Here is a 12201-nt window from a genome sequence, read left to right as displayed (position 1 = left end):
TTAGAGTGTTCTGTACTTCGTCAGGATTAACTGAACACTTTTGATGTAATTACTTATCATGCGGTAGAACACTAGTCAAATGGGACAGTCTTTTCTTCCAAGATTTCATGTAGTTCATATGTGTATGGAGGAAGTAGTTAAGACTTGAAGCAAGGCAAGATCTTTTATATCTAAAGATCCTAAATTTCTGTATGTCTTAAATTTGCAATTTCAGTGTGCGCATGTATACCTACACAGTGTACACTATATAAATGTCAGGGCATTCATGTAGATGAGACTGAGGGAAATTTTCAAAAGCAAAATGTTAGTTATGCACTAAACTGCCATTTGTGTCTTTGTGTGTCTCCCCCAGAATATTTAATGTGCCTTTGATTTCCCACATACAAAGTGTTTTAGTTGCCCGTACGTTTCAGTGAACACAGCTTTTGATTTGAATAGGTTTTGCACTCTCTAAACTATCAGAGTTCTGAAATTTATAAATATAGCATATGTTTTACTCCACTTGTATTTAAATTCAATTTAAACTGGTGGCCATGGGCACCATAACCTTAAAACAGACTTCCATAGTAAGAATCCTGTTTATGTGGAAAACAGACCTTGGGAACTAGCAAACACACTGTTATCAAACTCTGTACAGTGCCACTTGCTTCCTGAAGTAAATGCTAGTGATGGGTACAGAAATGAGCAGTCTAATTACAGGAAACTCATTCTTCAGGCCCATACCATTCGTGCTTTTTTTTATAGTGCAGCATATACAAGCTTGTTCTCAGAGGCTTTTTATGGACTGCAGAACCATTCCTCCTTGGAGGCGTGCACAGCTGCAATACAAGTTGTATTATGAATAGAGTTTGTACTTTCTGTTATCTTGGTTCCAGTAAAATCACTAATTCTGGCAATAGGAGCAGAATATTAAATTTCTGATTTTTTTAAAGTGAACTTAGTCCATTTGAAAAGTACCAAATTGATACCACAGGAGTCAGAAATCCTGTATTTAAAAAAAGTACAGCAATAAGCATCAGCAGCGTTAGCCTCCTCATTCTGCGTAGCATGGTGTGCCTTAACCATGCCCTGATGGGGTCACCATTATGAAGACCGTTCAGTCCCCTTGCCCATTAAGGTCCTGATCCAATAAAGCACTTCAGCATATGATGAGACTGTCAAGTGAAGTGCCAACTTTGAGTCTGTTTAGCGGTGATGTTTTGTTAATTGTTTAAGTGGCTGCTAAATTGAGCCTTTCCTCATGTGTGTTAATATTTTGAGGACTCACTCCCTTCAGTTTGTGTATATTTGCTGGCATTCTAATGTTGATCCAAGGGTGAGCCAGCCAACAGACTGGGCAATAGAACTATCAGTCTTGAAACCACAGCCTGTAAGCAAGCACTTTCTTTCCTTCTGTCCTCCATAATGCTTATTCATGTTTTACGCCCACTGTGGCTCTGAAGACTTTATTTTGAGCATTCTATTTGTGAGCATATAGCACCATTTGGAGAAATGGAGTATTTTCAGTGGTTTCACGGATAATCGTTTTGTTTGCCCTTGTTTATAGCTGCTATTAGAACACCAGGATGCCATTGCTCCTGAGCAGAATGACTTACTGAATGAATTGCTGGAGGGGTTAGGGGCTGTTCCTGATGTAGAGTCTTTCCTTGGTAAGTGTTCTCTCTCGCGCGCGCACGCTCCCACCCCCCACCCCCTTTGGTCCGTTGGTTATAGTAATCCAGGGACTGGCCCTAAATTGTTATATGGGGGTACTTTGTTTGGCCTCTTCAGTATCTGCAGAATTTAAGACTTTTTCCTAAAATGATTTTTGCAGCTGTTATAACTGAAAAGATATTCTAAAATGAGAATCAAAGGAGAACTGTTTCCCAGAGTCCGCAGTAGCTCTGAGAGGTGTGAGCTACTCACAGTGGGTATTTATTCTGGAGCATGATGATATTTAACACCCCAACATCAAAAATTTCAGCAGAAACATCTAGCTCTCTGGAATTAAATAGAGTATTATCACATATTTAAATAACCTGACTGAATGTATGGAAGGGGCTGTACAAACCACATTTCCATAAAAGTAGACAGACTTTAATTTTGAGAAGTAGTCCTCTATAAAATAGTGAAACAGGCAAAGGATGTGATACACCAATGAACACACTGGAAAATTTTCTACAAGCAAATTCAGCCTGATTATTGATAAGAGGCTATGAAGAGAAGTGAAGGTCAGTAACAATGAGTTTGGGTTTGTGCCAGACAAATCAATGATGGATGCTATCTTTACATTATGATTGCTTGTGGAAAAATAAAGAGAAAAGAGGTCTTGAGAAGGCTGAAGAGCATGTTCCGAAAAAAGTCATATAGTTTTTGAGGATGAAACAGATATCTGAAAGCTATCAGACTCATCCAGGACATGTATGAGGGTGCTGCTACCCCAGTTAAAAAGTCACGTCAGGTAATTGAACCATTTTCTGTTAAGAGTCAGAGTGCATTGAGACTCTGCACCAAGCCTCATTTTGTTCACCATGGTGCTTGATGCGGTTACAGAAAACATTCAGTGTGGCATGCTGATGCATGCTTTTTGTAGATGATGACGTGCTTGTGGGAGCGAGCAGAGAGGAAGTGGAAAATTGAGTAAGATGGAAGGGCACACTTGAAAGAAATGGCACAGAAATCGGCAGAAAGTCTGTAGATTCAATGATAACTTCCAGGAAGGCAACAAGACTGTAAGTCTCGGGACAGCCACTAGCAAAGGTACAGAAGTTCAAGTTCCTAGGTTCAATAGTACAGGGTAATGGTGAACTCAATGACAAACTTACAAGCAGAATAGGAATGTCATGGACTAAAAGGAGAGAAGTGAGTGAAGTAATCTGCAGTAGGAGTTAGGAGAAACTTTTCTATTTGATAGGCAAAGATCTATACAATAATTATTAGGCCTGCGCTTTTTGTATAGTTCTGAATGCTCAGCACCAAAGAAGAGATTGGAGCAGATCCTGAATACAATGGAAATTAAAATGTTAAAATTATTACAAGGATGGACTATCAGAACAAACACATTAGGGGAAGTGTGAAGGTGAGACCAATTATAGGAAAGCTGAGGGAATTCAGGGTTAGATGGTTTGATCACATGAAAAGATGATTAGAAGAATAAACAGGAAACCGGTGCTCAACTTAAAAAGGAGAGTAAGAAAAGGGTTGGGATGCTAGATGGATGGATGCTATATAAAAAGGATTTGATCAGCTGTGGAGTTTCCAAGGAACTGCCTCAAGGCAGACTGGAATGGAGGAGGACACAAAGAGCTGACCCAACATAGATGGGACTAAGGCTAGAAGAAGATGAATAGAACTATTAATATTAGTGCAGGGATCACACCACCTTTGTTTAGAAAATGTCTAGCATATTTTGGGTGCCTCAGAAACTCGTTAATAATAAGGACACTATCAGTAATGATTACCCTACCCCAGGTCTATTTTTATTATTTTAGTTTTTTTCCTGACTATGGATGTTAAATAACTGCACAACTACTTTGGGAAAGAAACACACATTTGAGCCCTGTCTGGATAACTGTCTTGAAAGAAAAATCCGATTTAAGGTGGCAAAAATCTCAAGTTTTAATATTTCAAAAACCTTTGCCTAGATGTATAAATAGGTAACTTCTATTGGACATTTTCAGAAAATACAAAATACTACAATTTTCCTGTCCCTAAATAGAGGGAAGGTATTGATTTGTTTTATGGCTGAAGGAAAATTTTGAATTAAACAGTTATTTGTCTAGATATAGTACATGTTGATAGATCTTTGAGTAGTTTTCTGTTGCCTTTGACATGTTTCAGAGTATTCTGGTTCATGCTCCAGTTCTTGTCACACATCAGTGAACTGGCAGAGTAAGAGCCATATTTTTTCCTACAGGGGAAGGAGCTGTTGATCCCAGTGATCCTAACAAGGAAAACACATTGAGTCAGCTTGCAAAGACAGAGATTTCACTATCTTTGACCAGCAAATATGAGTTACAGGAAGGTGAAGATCAAGATCTCAAAGGGATGATGATAAAGTACGGTTTGTTCATAAAATATGTATCTTTTGGGCAATGTTTTTGTTAAAACAAGCAATACCAGTAACGTAAACTAACTTTATAACTTTATTCAGGTTTGTAATTACTTTTTTTTAAAATTTCCAATTAGAACACTAGTGTTTTTCAGACTGCATGCCCCCCACAACCATTCATTTGACTGGCAGTCTACAAAAAGTTAAGTCCATAGCTTGGGTCTTTTGATTGCTGTAAAGACAGTCCAATGCTTTGCCAGCCTCTAGCCAAATCCTGTGCTGACTCATACCTTGTGCAACCTCCTTGGCAACGCAGCATGAGGTCAAAGATAGGTCAAGAGGTCAAAGGTCAAAAAACTTAAAGCCAGGTTCAGCATGAAATTTGCCTCTTAAGAGTTTGGGATGTAATTCTGGCAAAACTCCAAGGCTAGTTAAGACTTAAACCGCTGTTTTCAAACTTCAGTGCTTTTGAAAAATCTACTTTAGACACCCACATGACTTAAGATCACAAATCCTCTTGGAAGTGAATGAGATTGATGCTTCTAAGTCACTTAGATGCATGTGAAAATCCCAACTCTAAACCCATATTTGAACTCCTAGATAAGTTTCTTGATTTTTCAGAGGTGCTAAGCACCAACGGCTTCTATTCACGTTAATAGGAATAGTGATGCTCTGAAAAACACAACACACTTACTTAGATCAGGGAATTACAAACTCACTTAGTGTGGACCACATCTGGAATGTATCTCCTCCCTTTGCCATTAGCTGCAGAGGTTGCTCTTGGCTTAATAGCCAAGACTTGAGTGAAGTATGACCTGGCAAGAGGGAAATGGTGAGAAAACAATTTAAAGCATGAATACAACAGTAAGATGTGTGTACAGTTAGATTGTACCTCTAATTCATTATGATTTGTACCTCCTTTTTTGGGGGGCTGAAATGCCTTTTGATGCCTAAAGAGTTGATATTGTTGGATTTCATTAAATGAAAAGTAACATTTGAAAGCTTTAATGTTCTTCAGAAGTTTGACATGTTAGGACAGATTTTCCTCATTCATTAGAATTTAGTTTGTTCTGTGTACGTTGTTTTCTTGCATTAAGAAGGATCTGTTTTATAATATTGCTGATGTGCTTCACACAAAGGTTAACTTGTTTTTCAGGAGTCAGGTAAGCCTTTTGTTGTCAATGGTTTGGGCTCTTTTCCAGTTTGTAATATCCTTAGCATTGTAACAGATAATTAAACTAACTTTTAATTAAGAACATAAGAAGAATTTTAACTCCTATCAATTAGAAATGTAGAAATGGGCACATTTCTGATGTATTAAATTTCCTTAGCAAGCTCATTATATGGGTGTCAGAAAAACTACCAGCACATTTCACATAGGCCATCAAATGGTTTAGTTTAGGTCATTATGGACCTAGCTCAGATTCAGATCATTGACCTGAAAAGAGAAGGATCTGTATCAAATAGACCAGTCAAGTCTCCACCCTATCCAAAATCTTTCAAAGTCTGAAACACACTTTGTAAAACATCGATATTTTAGCTCTTACAAAGTTATGGCTACTTGCATTATTGCACACTGTGAAATAGGTACTGTCTTAACACATGCTCTTTTCCATAATTCAAGAGGAGTTGATGTCTAGACTTGAAGGCAAATCCAACTCTGCCCTCCTTCCTCTAAATTGAAAACACTTGGAAACGTTTGTCAGACCAGTATTTGTACAGGATGTTACTTTCCTCTCAGCTCACAAACATTGCATGACTTACACGGGGGAGAGAATAATATTCACTGGCTTCCTTTTTCTTCAGATGGTTGCAAAATACTATTGGTAAAACCTGTAGGCAAGTGCATTATATCAAAAGTTCTGCATACCTATTTTTATTTTTAAATTAACATCATCCCTGTTTCATTGGATATATTCACATTTAACCTACCTGCAAATTATGAGTTGTTTAATATCTCTTTTCACTATTGAAAATGGATGCAAGCGCTAACCTTCTAAAACTGCTATTTTCACACTTTTCTTCACAACCTGCTGGCTAGACAGTCTTAAAATTTAAACCTCCAATTCTGTGCAGGCCTGTAGTGCAGCTACAGTCTCACTCAGCAGTGCTCATACTGAACAGCAATACTTTTTATGTACTTAATGAATCTGAAAAGTAATTTAGCTTTATTAACTGGCAGCTGAAGCTTTACTTTGGAGGAAAGTCATTTTACCACAATGTTTACAATTGCAAGCACACACTCTACAATTCTTAACCTGAAGGGTGTTTTCCCAAAACAAATCTTCCAATTTAGCTGGTAGAGAGAATTTCTTCTAGAATTTCCCACACATTGATCATACAGTTTCATGGTCCAGGAGATAAAGATTTAAATGAAAAGGAGAGGGGTTGGTTTGCCATCAGTACAGTAGTTATTCTTGCTTATTGATCTGAATCGTAACTTTCAAACACTTTGGTAACTTTTTACATGTAGTTTGATGTAAAACTACTTGCATGAGTTCTGTAGTTTCTAAAACAAAACATTAGGTAAGAGTATAGGAACATCTCAACACATTTCTGTATTATTTATATGACATCAGTGTCTAGGCAACTTACAGACAGAATGACAAGGTCTCAGCCCTGAGCAACTTAAAGCTTACATAGGCAATGTAGAGATGAAGGCTGAGGAAAGGGATTGGAGTGAGTGGTGATATTTACCATATTGCTTAGTAGTGCCACCATTTTATTTGTTTTTTTTTCTTTGTTTGCTCGTTGCCTTGAGTGTATTGTGCAACCAGTTTCTTCTGTAGTTGGGATCAATGGTGTGAAACTATTGTTTAAATTAAAGCTTAAGTTTTGTTCACCTGGCAATTTCTCAGTATCTATAGTTCATGCTCTTTCTTTGTTAGAGTTTTTTCTCAGTTTCTGCTAATCTGATCTTTAAAGAGCTTTTTCAAATTGATTTTATTCAGAGTTGAACTACAGTTTCAATTGTAAATAATAACAGCTGAGTTAGGATGTATGTACAATAACTCTTGCACCTTTTAGAAGAGACAGAATTATAAAAACTGGCCAACCAGTTGGTGTGTATAGTATTTGTGATAAATTGGTGGGTTAATATCTGTGGTTATGTGTATAATTGGACAGTGAATGTTTACAGGAACTTCTAGTTTGGAATGTGTGCTTGTTAAATGACTCGTCAGGCATGCACACTTCTCATAACAGTACTGCAATGGTGGAAATATACTGCTTCACACAAGTGAAAAGATGAGCTGCTAAAATGCTCAGAATCCTCTTACCTACACCAATCTGGGCCGGGGGGCCCATATTCCAATATTCATGCACTAATTAGGGCATATATTTCTCTCAGTATCTAACTTATTTCTCTAGAAGTAGCTTCTTTTGGGGTTCGTGAACTGTAGCTTTTTAAAACTAAGGGTACGTCTACACTACGAAATTAGGTCGATTTTATAGAGTTGATTATGTATGTCCCCACTAAGCGCATTAAGTTGGTGGAGTGCGTCCTCACTACCGTGGCTAGCATCGACTCACTGAGCGGTGCACTGTGGGAAGCTATCCCAGAGTTCACGCAGTCGCCGCTGCCCATTGGGAGGTTAACCCAGAATTCCAATGCCTGATGGGACAAAAACATTGTTGAGGGTGGTTTTGGGTACATGTCATCAGTCGCCCCTCCATTCGTGAAAGCAACAGCAGACAATCATTTCGCACCTTTCTTTCTGGGTTACCCATGCAGACACCATACCATGGCAAGCATGGAGCCCGCTCAGCTCACCACTGCTGTTGTGAGCATTATAAACACCTCGCGCATTATCCTGGAGTATGTGCAGAACTGGGCTAAGAGACCCCAGCACAAGATGATTGTGATGAGGACGTGGACAGACATTCCTGAAAGCATGGGCTGTGGCAATTGGGACATCGTGGCAGCAGTGGGGCTGGTTGATACAGTGGAACACCGATTCTGGGCCCGGCAAACAAGCACAGACTGGTGGGACCGCATAGTATTGCGGGTATGGGATGATTCACAGGGGCTGCGAAACTTTCGCCTGCCTAAGGCCACTGTCCTTGAACTTTGTGAGTTGCTTTTCCCCGCCCTGAAGCACAGGAATACTAAGATGAGAGCTGCCCTGACAGTTGAGAAGCGAGTGACGATAGCCCTGTGGAAGCTTGCAATGCCTGACTGCTACCGGTCAGTCGGGAATCAATTTGGAGTGGGCAAGTCTACTGTGGGGACTGCTGTGATCCATGTAGCCAATGCAATCGCTGACATTCTGCTATCAAGGGTAGTGACTCTGGGAAATGTGCAGGTCATAGTGGATGGCTTTGCTGTAATGGGATTCCCTAACTCTGGTGGGGCAATAGACAGAACGCATATCCCTATCTTGGCACTGGACCACCTTGCCAACCAGTACATAAACCGCAAGAGGTACTTCTCAATGGTGCTGCAAGCACTGGTGGATCACAAGGGACGTTTCACCATGGGATGGCCAGGAAAGGTGCATGACACTCACATCTTTAGGAACTCCAGGCTGTTCGAGCAGTTGCAAGAAGGGACTTACTTCTCAGACCAGAAAATTACTGTTGGGGATGTTGAAATGCCAATAGTTATCCTTGGGGACCCAGCCTACCCCTTGCTCCCATGGCTCATGAAGCCATACACAGGCAGCCTGGACAGTAGTCAGGAGCAGTTCAACGATAAGCTGAGCAAGTGCAGAATGGTAGTAGAATGTGCCTTTGAACGTTTAAAAGCTTGCTAGTGCTGTTTGCTGACTAGGTTAGACTTCAGTGCAACCAACATTCCCATTGTTGTTGCTGCTTGCTGTGTGCTCCGTAATATCTGTGAGAGTAAGGGGGAGGTGTTTATGGCGGGGTGGGACGTTGAGGCAAATTGCCTGGCAGCCGATTTTGAGCAGCCAGACACCAGGGCAATTAGAAGAGCACAGGTAGGCATGCTGCGCATCAGAGAGGCTTTGAAAACTAGTTTCATGACTGGCCAGGCTACGGTCTGACAAGTTGTGTGTGTTTCTCCTTGCTGCAAACCCGCTCCCTTTGTTGATTTTAATTCCCTGTAAGCCAACCACCCTCCCCCCTTCGATCATAGCTGGCAAAGGAAATAAATTAACTGTTGTTTTGAAACCATGCACATTCTTTCTTAAAAAAAAAAAAGTAACAAAACAAACAAACAAAAAAAACCCAAGTGAGATAACTGACAAGGTAGCCCGGGTGGGGTGGGGTGCGTTGCGGGAGGAGGGAAGGACAAGGCCACATTGCTTATTGTAGCCATACTACAAATCAAAACTGTTTGAATGACAGCCTTCTGTTGCTTGGGTCATCCTCTAGAGTGGAGTGGCTGGGTGCGCAGAGCCTCCCCGCCCATGTTCTTGGGTGTCTGGGTGAAGAGGACATGGAACTTGAGGAGGAGGGCAGGTGGTTATACAATGGATGCTGCGGGGGTCTGTGCTTTCGTTGGCTTTCCTACAGCTCCAACAGATGCTTCATCATGTCCGTTTGCTCCCCCATTAGCCTCAGCATTGCCTCCTGCCTCTGCTCTTCGCACTCACTTAATGCTTTCCTGGCCTCTGCCACTGAATGCCTCCATGCATTAAGCTGTGCCCTATCCGTGTGGGAGGACTGCATGAGCTTGGAAAACATGTCATCGCGAGTGCGTTTTTTTCGCCTTCTAAACTGCGATAACCTCTGGGATGGAGATGATAGGGGAAGCATAGACACATTTGCACCTGGGGGGAGATAAAAAGGGAGACTATAATTAAAGATGATACATTTCCGAGAACAAAAGGGAGACTTTCACAGTGAATCAAGCAATTCACAGAAGACAGCACATGTGCTTTCGGTACAAGGTCGCATTTTGCCTTTTATATTGAGCGCCTGCCAGTATAGTGTAGACCAAGGCTAAGATAAAGATCATGAATGTGAAATATGATAAACCTGTATCATCTCTTTAAGAAGTTCTGATTACTAAAGACTTGTTTAAGCTCTGCTTGAACAAGACTAGTTTCTCCATTGCTTTGAGGGAGAGTCTCGCCTAGTGGATAAGGCACAGAGCTGAAGGCCTGAGTTCTAGCCCTAGCTTTGCCATTCACCTGCTGTGACCTCTGCCAAATCATTTCGCCTTTGATTATTTCCCTTCCCAACCTGTCTGTTTTTTCTATCTGTTTGTACAGTGCATAGCACAATGGGGCCCCAAGTTGATTAGGCCCTCTAGTAGCTACTATAATAAACAACACTTCCAAGTTTATGTCCACTAGAAATGGGTGCATTAAAAACTGTCAGTACAAAGTTAGCAGCTGCATTCTATGCTGTATTCTTTAATTGCAGTAATCCAATTGGGAGGTTGCAAAGTCGTGGATGACTTTTTTTTGCTAGGTCCGCACTTCAGCGACAGATGCAACTGTGTCCAAACCAAGACTAAATATGCCACTTGATGACATCAGTGACCTAGAATGACTACCAGACCAACTTCTGTAACAGCAGGACATCACACCTGCCATGGTGACCATTGACTTCGCCCTCCCTACCAACATCCTTTCTCTTACCTGGTCTGATCCTCAACAAACTCACTTTCACCAGTTAAATACAAAAGAACTTTATGGTCAGTAGACGCAAAACACATTAGTTGTAACTAAAGCAGAGGAAAGGAAGTAAACTAGCTGTAAAAATAAGTATCTATATTGATCAGCATTAACTCAGTCTTGAAGTGATTGAAGAGCATTTTTCTTCTAATATTTCCACAACTAAAAATTACATGAAAATTAGAGAAGACTGGATCCCCCAGTCTTATACTTTCAGCCTTATGCTCTTAAATCTGTTCTTATATATAGCTTAAAACTTATGTACAGTATTATAAAAATTACCCTGTACACCTGGAATTCAGTTTCTTATCCAATGCTCAGAAAGTGGCTAATCATTTCTAACTGTAACTTCAACTCAGTTAAGATTAACTTGCCTCTTGTCCTGTTTCCTGTGGAGGATATTGGAATTTCATGCGCATGGAATGCTTAAGTATTTCTAGAAACTAGGTCAAAAGAAAACTCACGTTCTTAAATATCTGACGGACTGGGCGTGTGGGTGTGTAAATGACAGATTCTCTTGTTAATTCTCGTACTGACTTGCGCATTCCATTGAGTTTCATTTATGTGTATGTTGTTAATTTCCCTTCAGAAACCTAAAGAATCTGAGGAACCTATTGTGGTTTTAAGCTTATCTGGCATGACACATGAGGGTTTTGTTAATAGTTTCCAAGGAGCTGTCAGGTTTCCAAAAGTAGAATTAAACTTCCAGTGTACTTTTTGTTCAAGAGATGAAAATACAATTACCTCAGCTGACAACTAGCTTTCCTGTCTTAAAAGGAACATTCTTAGAAACTTGCTACTGCCATAGAATCGTAGGACTGGAAGACACCTCGGGAGGTCATCTAGTCCAGTCCCCTGCACTCATGGCAGGACCAAGTATTATCTAGACCATCCCTGCCAGGTGTTTGTCTGACCTGCTCTTAGAAATCTCCAAAGACGGAGATTCCACAAACTCCCTAGACAATTTATTCCAGTGCTTAATCACCCCGGACAGTCAGGAAGTTTTTCCTAATGTCCAACCTAAACTGCCCTTACTGCAATTTAAGCCCATTGCTTCTTGTCCTATCCTCAGAGGTTAACAAGAATAATTTTTCTCCCTCAACCTTGTAACAACTTTTTATGTACTTGAAAACTGTTATCATGTCCTGTCTTCTCTTGTCCAGACTAAACAATCCCACTTTTTTCAGTCTTCCCTCATAGGTCATATTTGTTAGATCTTTAATCATGTTTTTGCTCTTCTCTAGACTTCCTCCAATTTGTCCACATTTTCCAGAATTGTGGTGCCCAGAATTAGACACAATACTCCAGTTGAGGCCTAATCAGCATGGAGTAGAGCAGAAGAATTACTTCTCATGTCTTGTTTACAACACTCCTGCTAATATATCCCAGAATAAGATTTGCTTTTTTTGCAACAGTGTTACACAGTTGGCTCTCATTTAGCTTGTGATCCACTATGACCAAGATCTCTTTCCACAGTACTCCTTCCTAGGCAGTCATTTCCCATTTTGTATGTATGCAACTGATAGTTTCTTTCTAAGCGGACTACTTTGCATTTGTCCTTACTGAATTACATCCTGTTTTACT

General features: G+C 40.3%; 1 protein-coding gene across 4 annotated transcripts in view; it reads left to right on the top strand.

Moving 5' to 3' along the window:
• The window catches only part of IQGAP2 (IQ motif containing GTPase activating protein 2), a 229954-nt gene that overhangs the window by 200496 nt on the left and 17257 nt on the right, over nt 1-12201 (top strand). For all 4 annotated transcript variants that reach the window (XM_073344187.1, XM_073344188.1, XM_073344186.1 and 1 more), the window contains 2 exons: nt 1547-1649; nt 3896-4037. In XM_073344187.1, the coding sequence (XP_073200288.1) occupies nt 1547-1649; nt 3896-4037 (245 nt within the window). The remainder of the gene's footprint in view (nt 1-1546; nt 1650-3895; nt 4038-12201) is intronic.

Source organism: Lepidochelys kempii, chromosome 5 (assembly GCF_965140265.1).
Source record: "Lepidochelys kempii isolate rLepKem1 chromosome 5, rLepKem1.hap2, whole genome shotgun sequence".
Lineage (NCBI taxonomy): Eukaryota > Metazoa > Chordata > Testudines > Cheloniidae > Lepidochelys > Lepidochelys kempii.
The sequence above is the reverse complement of the archived record's forward strand: the minus strand, read 5'-3'. Positions and strand labels throughout refer to the sequence as shown.